Source organism: Acomys russatus, chromosome 4 (genome assembly GCF_903995435.1).
Source record: "Acomys russatus chromosome 4, mAcoRus1.1, whole genome shotgun sequence".
NCBI classification, from domain to species: domain Eukaryota; kingdom Metazoa; phylum Chordata; class Mammalia; order Rodentia; family Muridae; genus Acomys; species Acomys russatus.
Genome location: NC_067140.1, coordinates 56799917 through 56818573, shown reverse-complemented (window position 1 = coordinate 56818573; position 18657 = coordinate 56799917). Strand labels below are relative to the sequence as shown.

Here is an 18657-nt window from a genome sequence, read left to right as displayed (position 1 = left end):
TATAAGCTACTGCCTATACCTCACAGAACACTTAAGTCCACTAAGGTAGTCAAGTAATTTAGACTAAAGCATTTCCACTGTATCCATAGACAAACACTTGCTGGGCTATAGAACTGATGCCTGGATACATGGTCACTACTGGAGTCCAGGCTTTTATTGCATTCAGTCTTGAGGCAAGAGGAGATATAAATAGCCCATATTCCCCTGCTTCGTCATCGTTGAAAAATATTGTCCACTATGCCTTTCACACAGCAAGAAGAGAGATTTCTATTGACTTGTAAACAACTGAACCAGGGCCCTACAGAAGCCCACACATAATAGACTGCGGCCAGCCTTGGCCAGATGACCCATACACCTACTGTGTTACAGGACTTCATGGTGTACAAAGAATATTTCTCGACATTTGTTGACATGATGCTGATATCTACAAAGTATACATTCAAAAACTTCACAACTGGATTACAAAAAAGACACACGCACACACACACACACATACACACACACAAACACACCTCACAGTATTTTCACTAAGGTGACACATAGGCATCATAGACCCCATGCTGTCCACGGATCCCTGGTTAAAAACAGGATGGAATGAAACTCAAGAGGGACCTCCAAGTTAAATTAGTGAGTCACATGATACTCTGAGAAGCCAATGATCTTTATGGAAATCTAAGGAACAGAGAGAGAGAGAGAGACAGAGAGAGAGAGGAGAGACAGATGATAGAGACAGAGAGAGACAGAAACAGAGAGACAGAGACAGACAGAGACACACACAGAGAGAGAGAGAGACAGAGAGAGAGAGAGAGAGATTTCAAGTCTCAGGCAAGAATGTCTCTCTCATTTTTTGAAAGAGAATCTATAGATTTAGATCTCATCACAAAGAGAATAGTCATATTGTGAATCAGATTTTTAAAATGTTTTTATTAGCATATATTAACTACAGATAATGGGCCTCATTATAAAATAGTCATATGGGTACATAATATATTTAAATTATATTCACCCCTGTTAATCTCTCTTTTCTTCTTCCCCTCATACCAACTCCCTTTCACTTCCTCTAACTAGTTCCCCTTCTACTTTCATGTCTTTTCCTCTGCTTTTCTGTTTATCTTTCAAGGGATTACAGAAACATGCACCATGGAAGACAATGCTGCTCCCTCCTCTACCATTGCTAACTGCTTATGAATCCTTGGTAAGGGCAGGGCCCCATGAACCCCTTCCACAACACAGTTCTGTCAGGCTCAACATGACCCAGCTTCTGTCCAAGCAATCTCAGCTACAGTGAGTTTTAAGAGTGCAGTAACCAGCCGGGCATGGAGGCGCACGCCTGTAGTCCCAGCACTCGGGAGGCAGAGGCAGGCGGATCTCTGTGATTTCGAGGCCAGCCTGGTCTACAAAGTGAGTCTAGGACAGCCAGGGCTATTACACAGAGAAAGCTTGTTTAGAAAAACAAAACAAAACAGAGTGCAATGGCCATGCCATGCCTGGATGTCAGCATCATAGCACAATCTTCATCTCCTCCCGCTCTTACACTCTTCCCACCTCATCTTTTATAATATGAACAAAGTACATTTTTTTTCTTTATTATTATCATTTTTTTTTACAAAGTAGACTTTTATACTCTTTCTTGCTATCACTCAGAATAAAAATGTACCTGCCCACTCCCCTTTGGTTTTTTGAGATAGGCTTTGGCTGTCCTGGAAATAACTACGTCATAACATAATGATAACATAATAACATAGACCAGGCTGGCCTCACAGAGATCCATCCATCTCTGCCTTCCAAATGCTGGAATTAAAGGCAGGCACTATTACACCCAGTACACTTGTCTCTTGAAATTTCATCAAATGCTTGGTTAAAATGTGCTATTTTCTACATTGTGGGACTGAGGAGACTAGCTCAAAGGAGAGAGTGCTTGCCATGCAAGTGTGAGGCACACAATCTGTAGTGCCAGCACCTTTGTCTAAAAAAAATTTTTAAATTAAAAAGTTGAATGGGCAGGACTAGAGAGATGTCTCAGAGGTTAAGAGCACTGTTTGCTCTTCCAAAGTTCCTGAGTTTAATTCCCAACACCCACATGGTGGCTCACAACCATCTATAATGAGATTTGGTGCCCTCTTCGGGTGTGCAGGCAGAACACGGTATACATGATAAATAAGTAAATCTTAAAAAAAAAAAAAAAAGTTGGATGGGCATATGCACTACCTGTAATTCCAGCATTTGAGAAGCAGAAGTGGGAGAGTCCCTAGGGCAAGCGACGTAGGTGGACTAGGCAGATTTGGTGGACCTGGGCTCAGAAGAGACCCTACCTCAAAAAAAAAAAAAAAAAAAAACCAAAAAAAAAAAAAAATGGAGAACAATTGTGCAAGGTACTTGAGTCAACTTCATACATACACATCCAATGCACATATAAACACACACATGCAAACATGTAAACATGCCTGCCCAGCCACACATGCATGCAAACATGCATATATGCATGTATACTACGTACATATACAAGCAAAACTACGTAATACTTACCACATTGTGATTATCTGTCACCTCCAAAAGAGAAACATCAAATGTGATGTACATTTAAAGGGAATGTTTGAGAAAAGAAGGTGAACCAAATAAGAGCAAACAAAACAAAGATAAAAACAAATCCTTTCTCTTTCCTCTCTGTGGATCTGCTTACAATTCTAAAATGCTATTTTTACTAAAAGTTAAAATTATGGGTTTTTTTTTCTTTTCTTTCTTTCTTCTTCTTCTTCTTCTTCTTTTTTTTTTTTTTTTTTTGAGATAGGTTTCTCTGTGTAGCCTTGGCTGTCTTAGACTCACTTTGTAAACCAGGCTGGCCTTGAACTCACAGAGACCCGTCTGCTGGGCATGGTGGCACACACCTTCAATCCCAGCACTCAGGAGGCAGAAACAGGTGGATCTCTGTAAGTTCGAGGCCAGCCTGGTCTACAAAGTGAGTCCAGGACAGCCAAGGCTACACACAGAAACCCTGTCTGGAAAAACCAAAAAATAAAAATAATAAAGAGTCAACAAAAAGGCAAAATTGAATAAACTAAAGTAGTCAAACTACAAACAGTACATATATATATATATATATATATATATATATATATATATATAATTTTTTTTTTTTTTTTTTTGCACACGCACACGTTCAACACATAATGCCCATATAAGGGTAAAAGGAAAAAGCTAACTCTACAAAGTTTTTTTGGGTTTTGGTGGTGGTGGTGGTGGTGGTGGGTTTTTGTTTTGTTTTGTTTTGTGTGTGTGAAGGGTAGGGATATGGCTGTGTCAAACGCTGGGCCATTCTGAGAGCCTGTAAGCACAATACCCAGAGGACTAATGCAGCTTTCTTGAGTCTTCTATGCTATAATGGGCTTTCAGATAATATAGCTGCCTTAAAGCATCTATATTCCTGTAAGTGGCCCCAAAAATACTGGTTCATAGTAGACTGTGGTGAAATAAAATCTTTTTTAAAAATAATTTTGTTTTCTTTTTTGTTTTAAGAATACTTTATATTTATTGTTTGACAATTTCATATATATATGCATACATGCACACACACATATATATATACACACACCCCAACCCCCCAATCAAGCTCAAGACCTTTGAACATATGCTTTTTTTTTTTTTTTTGGTTTTTCAAGACAGGGGTTTCTCTGTGTACCCTTGGCTGCCCTAGACTCACTTTGTAGACCAGGCTAGCCTCGAACTCACAGCGATCCACCTGCCTCTGCCTCTCGAGTGCTGGGTTTAAAGATGTACACCACCACCACCCGGCTGCCTTTTCCACTTTCATGTTCTTTTTTCATCTTGTTTTTATTTTTTGCTGCTCATAGAAGAGAGAAAAATCAGTCCCATTTCTTTTTCCATACCTTTTGTGCTAGGTGTGCTGGTGTGTGCCTATAATTCCAGCATCAAAGCAGGAATACAGAAAGTTCAAGGCCCACCTATGCTAAGAAATGACGTCTTTCCCAACTCCCCCAAAAGAAGGGGCCTTTTGTTGATCAGCTGGGCTGGCTCTCTAAACAGGAGACTATTGAAACAGCGATGACTTGGACCAGGCTTGCTCCACAAGTGAGAAGGGAGAAGATTTACACCTAGGAAGGTTGAGCAAGAGGCTTCTACTGGGGAAGTCAGCTTGGATGCAACTGTCTACTGTGATTGATATATAGATACTTTATTTAAAAGGCTACCTTTGGGGCCAGCCAGACAAAAGGGCTCTTGCCACACCAGCCTAGCCACCTCAGTCCATTGCACAATACCCAGATAAGGGGAGAAGGAAAAAATCCGACTCTGCAAAGTTGTCCTCTGGCTCCACATGAACTCAGTGGCATGCATATATAAATAAAAAAGGGTTTGGGGGGTTGTTTGTTCGTTTTTTAAAGATTTATTTATTATGTATACAGTATTCTGTCTGCATGAATGCCTACACACTGGAAGAGGGCATCAGATCACATTATAGATGGTTGTGAGCTACCATGTGGTGGCTGGGAATTGAACTCAGGACCTCTGGAAGAGCAGACAGTGCTCTTAACCTCTGAGCCATCTCTTCAGTCCCTGTTTGTTTTTTGGTTGGTTGGTTTCATTTGGTTTTTCAATACAGGGTTTTTCTGGGTAGCCTTGGCTGTCCTGGAACTTACAGACCTTAAACTTAGAAAGATACACCTGCCTCTGCCTCCCAAGTGCTGGGATTAAAGGCCCACACCACCACCACCACCCACTTTACTTTTTATAATTTATTTATTTTCTTTTATGTACTTTGGTATTTTGCCTGCATGTATGTCTGTGTGAGGGTATCAGATCCCCCTAGAACAGGAGTTACAGACAGCTGTGAACTGCCATGTGGGGGCTGGGAATAACAGCTGAGCCTTTCCTCCAGACCTGAGTTTTGTTTGCTTGTTTTTGTTTTTGTTGCTGTTGTTGTTTTAAGATCTACTTTCTACTCTTGTTTAGATGATTTTTCCAAATCACTTTTCCACAAAGACCCTTCAAAGCAGTCATCACCATCATGGAGTGTTTCTTCTTTAATCAAATGACAATCCCATTGGCCCTCAGAACAAGCCCAAGTATGAAGAGCAGGGTGAGAGCCTGGGTTCTCAGCATTGCATATGCCTGGGTACCATCAAGGACAACTGTCTCAAAAACCATCTATCAAGTAAGTATCCCTCCCTCACAGGCACCTTCAGTTCAGCCTAGACCTGCAGGCTCTGGGTATTACCAGGAATTCCTATTACCCTTGAGTCAGGGGAAAAACAGAAAGAAAAAAGCACTTCAAACTACTTTTTGTATTTGAAAAGAATTCTCCAGTTTCACTGCCTATTTTTGTATAGGAATTTGGCACCAGCAGCAACCTCTAGTGTCAGGAAACTCTGTTCTTCAGATGTTTCTATGAATCTAAAAGCTAATCTTCTAAGAGTCACAGCTAAGTTTAGAGAAAGGGAGAAAACAAGTTAGACAAAGCCAAAAGAATGACCTTATCCCTTCCAAATCCAGCACAAGGCCATGCTCAAGAAGCCCAGCATCTGTGCTGCTGGCACATGGGACAAACTGCAACGAACCGCTCGTGCGTGCTCAGGCCTGCAAAGCCCCACCCAATTGCTGCACAAAAAGGCCTTTTCTTATAAACTTCTCTCCCCTCTACTTCGGTCTCCATCTCGAATGGAGAGAAGCAACACAAGGGATGGAATGTACATAGCTCTGCAAATATTCATGAGAAAAATGCTCTGACACCCACTCATGGCTGCGTTCCCCCGGCACATACGTGAGCCAGGAAAAGGGGGTGCAGAGAAACTCTGACATCTGTGCTTCTACAACCAAAACAGCTGGGATGATGTCTTATAATGGACAACAAGATTCAAAAGATGAGGCTGGGGATGTAGCTCTGTGCAGAACTTGTGAGCCTGGCACTTAAGAAAAAGTAGTAGGATCCGTTCTGAATGCTGAATGCTTTTTTTTTTTTTTTTAAGAGTCTGCTTTCGCTGGGCGTGGTGGCACACACCTTTAATCCCAGCACTCTGGAGGCAGAGGCAGGAGGATCGCTGTGAGTTTGAGGCCAGCCTGGTCTACAAAGTGAGTCCAGGACAGCCAAGGCTACACAGAGAAAGCCTGTTTCAAAAAACCAAAACAAAGAGTCTGCTTTTTTGTGTGGTGGTGCACGCCTTTAATCCCAGCACTTGGGAGGCAGATCTCTGTGAGTTTGAGGCCAGCCTGGTCTACAAAGCAAGTCCAGGACAGCCAGGGCTACACAGAGAAACCTTGTCTTGGAAAAAAAAAAAAAGTTTGCATTCCAGAGGTGAAAGCAGAAGACCAGAAGTCAAGGTCCTCTCAGTTACCCAGCAAAGTCAGGACCTCTGGGGAGCAGATAAAGTCCTGAGTGAATGTGTTCTCTTTCTTTCTTTCTTTCTTTCTTTTTTTTCCGAGACAAGGTTTCTCTGTGTAGCGTTGGTTGTCCTGGATTCACTTTGTAGACCAGGCTGGCCTCGAACTCACAGAGATCTGCCTCCCAAGTGCTGGGATTAAAGGCGTGCACCACCACCGCCCAGTGTGTTCTCTTTCTTATCCACAATAAAAGTCTACTCCATGGAGTGGTCACTCTGGTGGGTCCTTTACTGTGTCCCTCGCCTACCGTCATGTTCTAGGGAAAGTATGGTTCCTCTCCCAAGCTGCTCCAGGTTTCTGACATTCTCAAAGTCCCAAAGTGGGGGGAATCTAGTGTCTCCTTTTTTTTTCCTCCCTCCCTTTCTCCCGCCCTCCCCTTCCTCTCCCTTCCCTCTGTTTTCTTTCCTCTCTCGCTCCTTTTGAAAGGCTTGCAGTGCCATACTCCGTGTTGTTGTGTGGTGTTCGTTATTCAGTGAACTACAAAGATCAAAGAAACATCAAAACACCAGCAGCCACATCGCTTTACTGCTGTAATTTTAGTTCTAGATTCGGTGGTTGTAGAGAGAAAACCCACAGGATTTTCAAATCTGGAAAAGTTACAAATGTTTGGGTAATGTGTTTTAGCGAAATAAACTATTTTAAGATGAAGATTCCCAGGAGAGTAGAGGCGATTGCTTTGAAAAAGGCAGGGCATGCTTTGTGTCGACTCAGTGTGGTTTGTTGTGAACAGCCACTACGTTCCTGGTGGGTAGAGCTGAGCTAAATCCCTCATGGAAAAATTTACAAACATACAATAGGGCAAATACAATGTGTGTGAGCAGAGAACTCCCGCCCCAACACTTGCTCATCAGCAGGAGGAAGTTAGCTGAGTTTTCCAAGTGGAACATGCTGGTCCCAGGAGGAATACCCAGCCTCAAAGAAGGGGTAGAAAACATGTGCACTGGCTTCTCATGTGCTGTAAAAGAACAGTCGCTCAGCACAACAGGATTTTAGTCACACCACATAAAACTCTCATTTCTACCTGATGTTAGGCCCTGCAGGAGGACCTAATACTTACTAGGTAGGCATTTAACACAATATCTTTTTTTTTAAGATTTATTTATTTATTGTGCATACAGTGCTCATCAGATCACATTACAGATGGTGATAAGCCACCATGTGGTTGCTGGGAATTGAACTCAGGACCTCTGGAAGAGCAGTCAGTACTCTTAACTGCTGAGCCATCTCTCCAGCCCCCTAACAGAATTTCTTTAACAATTCCTTCATCATATAACTCTGAGATATACACTACCACAAAAATGGTAACAATACACACATACACATACACATAACTAATAAAAATAGGACACAGAAAGGTTAAGTAGCTTTTCCAAAGTAAGATAGCAAACTAGTATCTCCACTTTAATTCACATCTGGGTCTAATCTCAGAGCAGAAACAGATTAGCATTAGTATAGATTTACACTAGGAAAAAGAGATCAATTTTGAAGAAAAGTTTTGGCTGAAATTCCAATTAAAACAAAATTTATTTATTTATGTATTTATTTATTTATTATGTATACAGTGTTCTACTTATGTACACATGAACACCAGAAGAAGGCACCACATCTTATTATAGATGGTTGTGAGCCACCATGTGGTTTCTGGGAATTGAACTCAGGACCTTTGAAAGAGCAGCCAGTGCTCTTAACCTCTGAGCCATCTCTCCAGCCCCCAAATATTTTTAAAAGGGTATAAATACAATTCAGATCAACAAAGAACTTCCTTAAGAATCTGCCTTAGAAGCCTGGCAGTGTGGTAGTGCTGCCTTTTACAGGAGGCAGAGGCAGGCAGATCAGATCACTGTGAGCCTCGCTCAGCCTGGTCTACAAAGCAAGTCCAGGACAGCCAAGGCTCCACAGAGAAACCCTGTCTTGGTAAAGAAAAAAAAAGAAAAAGAAAGAAAGAAAGACTCTGTCTTAGGGCTGTGGAGTTGGCTCAGTAAGTAAAGTCTTTTGCTACCAAGCCTGATCTGAGTTTGATCCCTCGGACCTACATGGTGGAAGGAGTAAAGACTCCTAAAAGTTGCTCTTTGGCATCCTTAGAGCACACACACACGCCTTCTCCACAAATAAATGTAATCTTAAAAAGTAAAAACAATAGGAAGCTTGTAACATGGAATAAAGGCGGGTGTGCGATCCCTTCACTTTCCCTAGTCATCAGCGTATCATTCTCTGGTGAACTCACCCCCCCACCTCCCTATTCTTTTCTTTTCTTCCTTCCTTCCTTCCTTTCCTTGAGACAGGGTCTCATGTAGCCCTGGCTGACCTGGAACTCACCGTGCACACCAGGCTGGCCTGGAACTCATAGATCGTTGCCTCTGCCTCCCGGATGCTGGGATTAAAATGCCTGGTCTACAAAGTGAGTCCAGCCGGGCATGGTGGCACACGCCTTTCAGCTCAGAGGTTAAGAACACAAACTGCTCTTACAGGGGACTTGAGTTTGAACCCCAGCATCCATGTCCAAAGGCTTACAGCTGCTTGTAACTCCAGCTCCAGAGGATATGACACTCTCTTCTGGCCTCTAGGGGCACTGCACTAGTGCACAAACCCACACTCAGACACACTACACAAATAACTAAAAATAAAAATAAGGTCTTATGTATCATTCCATAACTCTGAAAAGGATAATTTATATTCACAGATTCGCCATACAAGTTTGCACAGATACATGCCACCATGCCTGTGTGTGTGTGTGTGTGTGTGTGTGTGTGTGCACGCGCGTGCATGCGCGTGCGTGGTTTTTTTCCTCTAGGGTTAGATTGTCACAAAATACCCTACTAACTGCAGTGTGAGAGTTTCTGTGGTCTAGCAAGATTTGCTGCGATTATAGGGACTGAAAGCATAACCTTCTACAGTGCTCAACCAATACAATGCTATGCTACTGCTTCCCAGAAACAAAGACACCATAAAGATGCACTGGCCAGACCTCTAGTTGCCTTGGCAACTTGAAAAAGAAACAGATAAACCTACAAGGTATAGAAAAGATGACCAGTAACACCTTCAGCCAGCTGAGCCTTAGTCCTCATTGGCGGTCACCTCTTACACTCTTGCCGCCTGGCTGACTAGCTAGCTATCCCTTTCGCATTCTGTGTAGGAGCATAAACATACACATTAGCTGCTGGGATTCCTCAGTCCTGCTGCACACGATTCAAGGCCCTGTTTGAGGTGAGCCGCGCTGACCTATTTCAACAGCAGACGATGGTCTGCACTAACCCCCACACGAATCACACTGAGGCCCAAGTTGGAAACGGACACTAGCCAAGCTCCCATACCCTCACCAAGCAGTCTTTTCCCACCTCTGAGTCATTTTTTGAAAAACTGATGCCACTAACTAACATAAAAGGCAGCCATCACCCAGATTGCATGCTAATTTATCTCAGTATCCAGTTATAAAAACCAAGGAGACAATGCTATCATGGAAATAATTTTATTTGTTTTTTGGATTTGTTTTTGTGTTTTTTGTTTGTTTGTTTGAGGCAGGGTGCCTTGACTGTCCTGGACTCACTTTGTAGACCTCACAGAGGTCTACAGGTGTAGAACTCACAGAGATCCACCTGCCTCCTGAGTGCTGGGATTAAAGACAAGCGCCACCACACCTGGCTGGAAATAACTTTAAATGGTCCACAATGCATTAGTGTTTTCCTCTTGAGAGCCAGTTTACACTGAGATTTTTTTTCTTTTTCTTTTCTTTTCTTTTCTTTTTTTTTTTTTTTTTTTTTGAGATTTTTTTTTCAAAGTTTAAAGTACTAACTAGAGTACTTCCAGCCTGCCACTGCCATAATCATCTTGAAAAGTAAATCTACAGAGAATATCTATAAGAAGGGGAATGGAGGGAAGATGACATTACCACTTCCTGAGACGCGTACTGAGGGTCCTCCGGGTCGACTGACCAATAGCAGTAGTCAAAGCCAAATGCCAGAACCTTCTCCCGGGTGTCTCCAAAGCTCTCTGATCGACTGTCCACCTAAAATGAAACACAGAATCCAGTGTCTCCCCTGTCATACCACTGGAATCTGGACAGTGAGTGGTTCTTGGTGACGTTCTCCTGTAATCACAGAGACCTGGACTAATGTCAAAAGAAGAGAGGAAACACCTGTCTCCATCTCACTAGGAATAACAACCCTGAGAACTAAAGATGCCTAGGACAGAAGCATGTGCCTGCTGACAAACACATGAGCTAGAGGACAGATCGGGAGAGGAAGCCTCTGCGAAAGGACATCTTCATCACTCATTTCTTCCTGAAGTGTTTCTGCAGAGGATACCGACCACATGAGTAGCACAGTCCCTGGGTCCAACGGATTTCACCGGTCTGGAGCTGTCAGTGAGCTCCTTCAGAAATGTACCCCCAGGGACTTGGAAATAGTACGAGATGGAACAGCCAGGAATAATCTAGTGGCCGAAGGCAGAGGAGGGTGGGGCCAAAACAAGGAACTGCGCTGAGTTCTGGGTGCTAGGGAGAATGGCGTTCCACATAAAAATGCCTAGGCTTAATATTTAAATGTAAACTCTGGCATTCAGGTGACAACGATCTCCCTAAGAGACCATGCCTCTTTCAAAGATCTCCTCCATCCTCTCCAGAGAGAAGCAGCAGCTCAAGAATGGGTACCCCCAATTCCTACTTCACGGGTGTAAAATGGCTTCAAAACCACGATCTGTAGGCATGCATAGCTAAGAATGCCCAGATAAAGACGAAAAGGAAATATCCCCGCCAATACACATTTTATACAAGAATAAAGTTTGAAAAGGAAAAACCATCTCTGACATTAGCCACTCAAAAACCACAGAAGAACGTGGCCCTCACAAGTAAGAGCTTGTCTCTAGGTAAACCGACCTTAAGAAAGTCAACAGCTGGGGAGATGTGTAGAAGGCAAACTAACCTTACTCCTGGGGGCTGGAGAGATGGCTCAGAAATTAAGAGCACCGGTTGCTCTTCCAAAGGTCCTGGGTTTGATTCCCAGCACCCACATGGCAGCTCATGACCATCTGTAACTCCAGGCCCAGGGAATCTGATGGCTTCTTCTGGCCTCCTAGGGCAGGCAGGAGGCACACACGTGGTACCCACAGACATACATGTAGGCACAGCACCCATACACATAAAATAATAAATATTGTTTTTTAAAGTTTGCTCTTGGCCAAGCTTTATTCTCTAGACCCAGAAGTATGCGATCTTACAGCAAAACGGCTGAAGTGATTGGGCAGGAGAGGTAAGTAAGGGGACGGAGGGGTGAAAGGGCCCTTTGTCCCGTTCAAACTTTGGCAGTGATTATTCTCTTTTTCACAAGAGCTAAGGACAAGAGGAAACAAATTGTATCACAGAAGTAACACCAGAGAGGGTGTGCTCTGAGGCCTGGGGTCTAGGTGACCCTCACTCTTCCTCAGCCTCCTCAGTTCCCCCCGGGAATGCTGACTTACAACACAAGCAAACTGCCGCAGTGGTCACCTCCCCGGCTCAAGGTCCACAAAGGAACTCTCATGCATCTTCCGCACTACGAGGGAGGGCGGAGGAAGTTGACTCCAGGAGAGGGTGAGGAGGAGGGAAGGAAGTTCCCTGTGTCTGTCCAACTGTGCTCCAAAGTGAAAGAAAATCTGCAACAGGGCTCAGGCTCGTGACCAACTCCACCCTGGGCTCTGAAGGCTGAAGTCTGATATCCAGGCCACACTATAGCCAAAACAAACCCTGCATTATCAGATAAATACTAAAATTCCTAATAATGCCCCGTATAAAGTACTATCCGTTGAGGGGCTCAGGATAAAGCTTAACTGGGGGCCAGGTGAGTTATATGGGCACTCAAATTGCCCAGGAATGAGCTAATCACGGCCTCTGTTACATCCCCTGGGCTTAGTTTCAAAGCAGCTACTAATCAGCTTTCAAAATAGCTGCACAAGTTACCAGAGCGAGGACCAAACGCCACATCTGAACCCTAAAACACAATTCTTTTGTTGTTTATTTGCTTTATGATTGGTTCAAGCTTTTCCCGCGATTGTCTGCTCTCTCGTATTATAATAGGTTTTTGTTGTTGTTGTTGTTGTTTTGTTTTTCTTTTTTTAAAAAGATTTATTTATTTACTATTATGTATACAGTACTCTGCCTGCATGTACACCTGCAGGCTAGAAGAGGGCACCAGGTCACATTATAGATGGTTGTGAGCCACCATGTGGTTGCTGGGAATAGAACTCAGGACCTCTGGAGCAGCAGTCAGTGCCCTTAACCTCTGAGCCATCTCTCCAGCCCCCGTTGTTTTGTTTTTCAAGACAGGGTCTCTCTGTGTTAGCCTTGCCTGTCCTGGACTAGCTTTGTAGACCAGACTGGCCTCGAACTCACAGCAATCCACCTGCCTCTGCCTCCCGAGTACTGGGATTACAGGCATGTGCCACCACACCCAGAATAATAGAAAAACAAACACAATTTCAAGCTTACCTTTATGTTCCTGATTTTTGCCACTTTGTCATCAACTTCCACAATAATTTTTCCTCCTTCTTTGGTCTCCCTAAGAAACAACAGAATTCAAATGAGAAGCAACACTTTTTGTTTTGTTTTCTGAGGCAGATTCTCAAGTAGCCCAGGCTGCCTCATATTCATACTCTAGCCAAGGATGACTTCGAGCTTCTGGTCCTCCTGCCTGTACTTCCCAAATGCTAGAATTACAGGCATGTGCCACTACATAGGGCACCCGTTTAAAACACATGCACGAAGCAAACAAACAAAACACAAGACAGAAATTAGTTTCCCTACTACTGTCCCTGTCCCAGTAAGTGGAATGCCCATCTCCATAAATAGCTAAATACATATAAGGAACCCCTTAAGGGGCATGCATTCCTAGGTCAGTGCACTTAGCCTGTGGGATCACTAACCGTCACCACCACTTATTTTGGTGTTCTTCTACGTATAAAGCCCCATATTAGTATGGGCATTGTGATTTACCTAGCCATCCTACTCTCCTGATACAGCTGGTAGCACGGTAAAGCCTAGAGAAATTATGTAACTTTTCCAATGTCACCCATCCAGGACCAGTAGAACTGGGACTTAAGTCCAGATTTATTTTACCCCAACTATACTTTAAAAATTAGACTTGGGCCGGGCATGGTGACTCACGCCTTTAATGCCAGCACTCGGGAGGCAGAGGCAGGCAGATCACTGTGAGTATGAGGCCAGCCTGGTTTACAAAGCTAGTTCAGGACAGCCAAGGCTACACAGAGAAACCCTGTCTCAAAAACTCCCCCCTCCCAAAAAAATTAAGACTTGGAGCTGAGTATGGTGGCACATGCCTGTGATCCCAGCACCTCCAGAGGCAGAGGCAGGCAGATCGCTGTGAGTTGGAAGCCAGCCTGGTCTACAAAGCGAGTCCAGGACAGCCAAGGCTACACAGAGAAACCCTATCTTGAAAAAACAAAACAAAACAAAAAACCCACAAAAACCAAAAATTAGGCGTAGAGGGACTGGAGAGATAGCTCAGAGGTTAAGAGTACTGGCTGCTCTTCTAGAAGGTCCTGGTTCAAATCCCAGCAACTACATGGTGGCTCACAACCATCTATAATGAGATCTGATGCACTCTTCTGGCCTGCAGGTGTACATGCAGGCAGGGACTATATACATAACAATAAATAAATATATCTTTTAAAAAATTAGGATTAGCCAGACATGGCACATGCCTTTAATCCCAGCAATCAGGAGGCAGAGGCAGGTGGATCACTGTGAGTTTGAGGCCAGCCTGGTCTACAAAGTGAGTCTAGGACAGCCAAGGCTATGCACAGAAACCCTGTCTCGAAAAACCAAAAAGAAAAAAGAAAAAAAGAAAAAAGCTTGGAAAATACCTTTGGCCCAGCACATGGCACAACTTCTCATTGTCTCTGGACAACTGAACAAAGTACTAATAAAGAGTACCAGCGTCCTCCCTGCTGACACATTGGCCACACTTTTACACCTGATGTCAGAGTGAAGGCCAAGGTACGTAAGGAATCTTCCTACATTGTCTTTACATGGTTATACTGCTAGCAACTAACCACCCTTTACATTTACTTTAAACGTCTTTCTTGCAGTGCTGGGGTCTGGACGACATTCACTTTAACAGGCTTATTTAATAAGCTTATTCTGGTGACCCATACATCTGAAGCCACCTTTTCATAACAAAGACCTCCAACTAAGGTTGCATTGGAATAAACCCCTAGATTAAAAAAATAAATAAATTCTCTCTGCTAGCTAAGTAGCACTTTTGTTACTTAGGTTTGAGTTGCTTTTTCTCCTTAGGCATTTAATGTACTTTCTTGCCCACTCTGCAGAAGACAATACATGAGAGAGAGAAGGGGGTCGAAGCCAAGGTCTCATTCATCTAGGCAAAGTGCTTTACCACTCAGGCACACCCCAAGTCCAGAGCAGCAGCTGGCTTTGCAAAAGGATTCAACTCAGTCCTACTAACAAGAGGCCCCAAGCAAGGCAAAGCAGCCACAACTACTGCTCACTGCTGGAGCCTATCAGCAGAATCTAGTCTTCGGAGTCAAAGGCTTTGAGCAGAGCTAAGTCTCCTACATCAGAAGTAAGAGGGACAGGAGAAGGTTCAATTAATTCAAGTGTCTGGAGCTGTAGAGCAGATGAGAACCAGCTACTCGGGTGGATTGATGTGTGCTGTAATTTGAAAACCACTGTCCTGGAGGGGAATATAACAAGCAGCTATACATTTGTATTCATTCTTAAAACTCAAAACAGAAAAAAAGGGAACAGATAGCAAAGATGTCAGAAGAATAAAAATCATCACTAGAAAGCCTCTGACTAACACCTGATTAGACGTGAGAAGGTAACAGAAAAGAGATATGATCAAAATTCATTATATAGATATGTGAAAATGTCATAATGAAGCCCATGATTTCATACAACTAGTGCATGCTAATAAAATGTTTTGTAAAAAAAAAAAAAAAAGACACAATTATCCCTATTTTATAGATAAAAAAACAAAAAAGTGGGGGGAAACCCTAATGCGGAATCATGTGGAAAATCCGTGGCAGTGGGGCAGAGTACAGAGCTGGTAGGTGTCTTCTTCAATAGTGAATGTGTTTGGACAGACAAGGACAGCATCTCATAATGACAGAGTTTCTGGTTATGGGAAAAAAACGGAGGTCAAGGGTAGGAAGTCAAAACCACGTCTGTGCTGTTATTTTATTCAAGGCTTTTTCTAGTCAAAGGAGCAGTTCTGAGCATCTCAGGAAGGAGCCCCGTGGTGTAGTAAGTCAAATCCTGCTTTTAGAACTTAAATAAGATCTTGTTCTCATTTGGGAAAATAATGTAAGTTTAGGCTTGATTTTAAGGGTTCCTTCCCAAGTACAATTCTTAGTGCTGACGACGTATTTGAATGCTGGAACAGACTACATAGTCAGCAGATTCCCCACATGCAAAACAGCATCAATGAACAGTGGGTACCACCACTATCTCTGTGGAATTCTGTGGGAACTGAAGAATCGGGACTTCCTAACTGAGCTCACACTGGGTGCTTACATAACCACCTCTGAATCTGTGGCTGTGAATCTGCAGCCTGCTAGAAATCTGTTCACATTCTGAGATCAGGAGGCTTGACGCTACCACTCACTCGAAAGCCTCCTCAGTGGAGCGAAAAGTAAATACGTTTCCTGGTTGTGTTTCATTTTTGTTGGATGAGATACGTTATTCTTAGCAATGACTGCAAGTAACAAAGGGGTTTCAGCATCATTTTCTTAATCTAATCCATGTTATTTGAAATTGCTGGTTTCCTAGGAACTAAAAAATTAAGGGCAAGCTGGGCGTGGTGGCGCATGCCTTTAATCCCAGCACTTGGGAGGCGGAGGCAGAGGCAGGCGGATCGCTGTGAGTTCGAGGCCAGCCTGGTCTACAAAGTGAGTCTAGGATGGCCAAGGCTACACAGAGAAACCCTGTCTCGAAAAACCAAAAAAAAAAAAAAAAAAAAAGTTAAGAGTGAGGGGTCAGTGTTGCTGCCCTAAGAACCCTAAAAACGGTTGGTTTAGAATGACATCCCGCAGCAGCTACCTTCTCCTGGATAGCAGCTGCTCCCGGGAAGCCCCCGGCCCTGAACCACCACGTGCAACGGTGCAAAGCCAGATGTTTAAAAACCATTTACCAATCAAAACACAGCAGCTTGGGGTGCTTCTTCTCTGTTCCTCCCTTCTCACTGTTCTCATTCTGTCCAAACGGTTTCAAAGCAAACGGCCTCCGCAAGGCCAAACCTAACCCCACACAGTACCGTTTCTCTCATAGGAGACACTGCCTTTTTTGACCTCTGTCTCCCTTTACTAAGTCCCCTCATTACAGGACTTAAAAAAAAAAAAATCTACTAATTCCAATAGAATTACTGGAACCTAGAACCACGCTCTACCCATTTTATCACCTGTCACGCTCCTGCTTCTATCCAAGCAGGTGTCCAAGGCTTGCATCTATACACTAACAGCCTAACTTTGCTTCCTCTTCCTGTTCTCTAGAGAGCTCTCTACCTGTCAGAAAACTCAAAGATGGTTCCGGACAATTCAGACACCAACTCTTGCGCAAAGCCTTCTCTGACTCTTATCAAGTGACTGGAAAGGAGGATGAAACATGCAGCTATACACTGGACGCCTCTAGGGTTGAGAAATATAGAATGAGACACGTACACAAGGAACTAGGCGCCAGGAATAGACGTTTGGAGTAACTTCCCCTATGTCATAGTTCTGTTCTTTCTGTTTTGTTTTGTTTTTGTTTTTCGAGACAGGGTTTCTCTGTGTAGCCTTGGCTGTCCTGGACTCGCTTTGTAGACCAGGCTGGCCTCGAACTCACAGCAATCCACCTGCCTCTGCCTCCCGAGTGCTGGGACTAAAGGCATGCGCCCTGCTCACACTTCTGTTCTTGAATCACATCAGCTGTTGAGCGCAGGATGAAATCAGTCTCTTTGGGCCTCAATTTCCCTCCCATATCCTGATAATTCTTTTTCCTATGTCCTCACAGAGCAATCCCATGTGTATATATGAACACACACCCTCCAGTCCTCACGTGGGTAGTCCGGGAACACCAAGAGGAGTGGCGACTGCCCACCCCCTTGCACCTCCTTACGTCATGCTGCGTGAGGAAGGCCCGATTAAGTGCACCAAGACCTGAGCCAGGGTTCCTAGAAACTCCTGTTAGCAGGATGCCATGGACGTGCACATAAGGCAGCGACCCCTGGAGCCACACAGGAGCCGCTATCTCCTAGGACGCGATGCCCTGTCCCTTCCACCCTTCAGACTGGACCCTGAGCCCTCGGAGCACTTTGTGTCTGGATTTCCCCCCACCCCCATCCCCGCTCCAGTCCACTGCAAGGAAGACAGGGATCTCGCCCTCTTTCTCAGTTCACTTGACGCCTCAGGCGCTACCTCCTCCCAGACTCACCGCTTGCTGAGAGGCCGGACCCTCACGGCCACCCGCACATTCGCCATCTCTCCGCCACAACCCAAGACCCGCACAGCGGTCCAGCGGAAGCATCCCTGGCCGGCATCCAGCGAACAGACCCAGTCACTCGCGCTGAAACAGCCACAGACTGCCCCGCCCGCCCCACGAGCCTCCGGGCTGCAGCCCCAGGCCCGCCCGAGGGGGCGGGGCCTGCCAAGCCTCGACCAATCCTGAGACAGGTGGGATGGGCCTCATCGCCTCGCTCCACCCTCTCACTCCCCGGGAAGCTCCCGTCCAAGTGCGAGCAACCGCCCGACAAGGGCGGGGCACGCCGAGCATCCGTCAATTCTGAGTCGTGCGGGCCGGGCCACCTAGTCTTGCTCCGCCCCTCGCACCTCCTCAGACGCCCCCACGCGTGCTCTAGTACCTCTGTTGTTCTAAGATTTGGTGACTAAATTTTTGGTTGATACTCCAAAGTTCATGAAGTAAATTGCTAATTTTTTTCTCCTAGTGGTCTGATATGTCAAAACTGCAGCTAAATTTTAGGGTAAAAAATGAAGTGAAGCCAATCCTGGAGGCAGAGACCGGAATATTATTATCGTGAGTTTAAAATCAGACTGGGAGTAGGTGGGAGGGCTGGAGAGATATCTCAGCGGTTAAGAGCACAGACTGCTCTTCTAAAGTACTTCAGTTCAATTCCCAGCACCCACATGGCAGCTCACACAGACTCACATGCAGGCAAAACACCAATGCGCATAAAATAAAAATGAATTTTTAAAAAATAAGGGTTGTACAGGGTGGTTTGAGGTCATGCTGGAGTGCAGTGTGAAATCCTGTATCAAAACAACATT

The 18657-nt window shown here is 44.4% G+C and overlaps 1 protein-coding gene across 2 annotated transcripts in view; it reads right to left on the bottom strand.

The window, feature by feature from the left end:
* The window catches only part of Stard9 (StAR related lipid transfer domain containing 9), an 85209-nt gene extending 67233 nt beyond the window's left edge, over positions 1-17976 (bottom strand). For both annotated transcript variants that reach the window (XM_051144467.1, XM_051144468.1), the window contains exons 1-3: positions 17807-17976; positions 12848-12917; positions 10277-10393 (exon numbers count right to left, since the gene is read on the bottom strand). In XM_051144467.1, coding sequence (XP_051000424.1) covers positions 10277-10393; positions 12848-12917; positions 17807-17853 — 234 coding nt within the window. In that variant the 5' untranslated portion in view covers positions 17854-17976. The remainder of the gene's footprint in view (positions 1-10276; positions 10394-12847; positions 12918-17806) is intronic.
* Between the last annotated feature and the right edge of the window lie 681 nt (positions 17977-18657).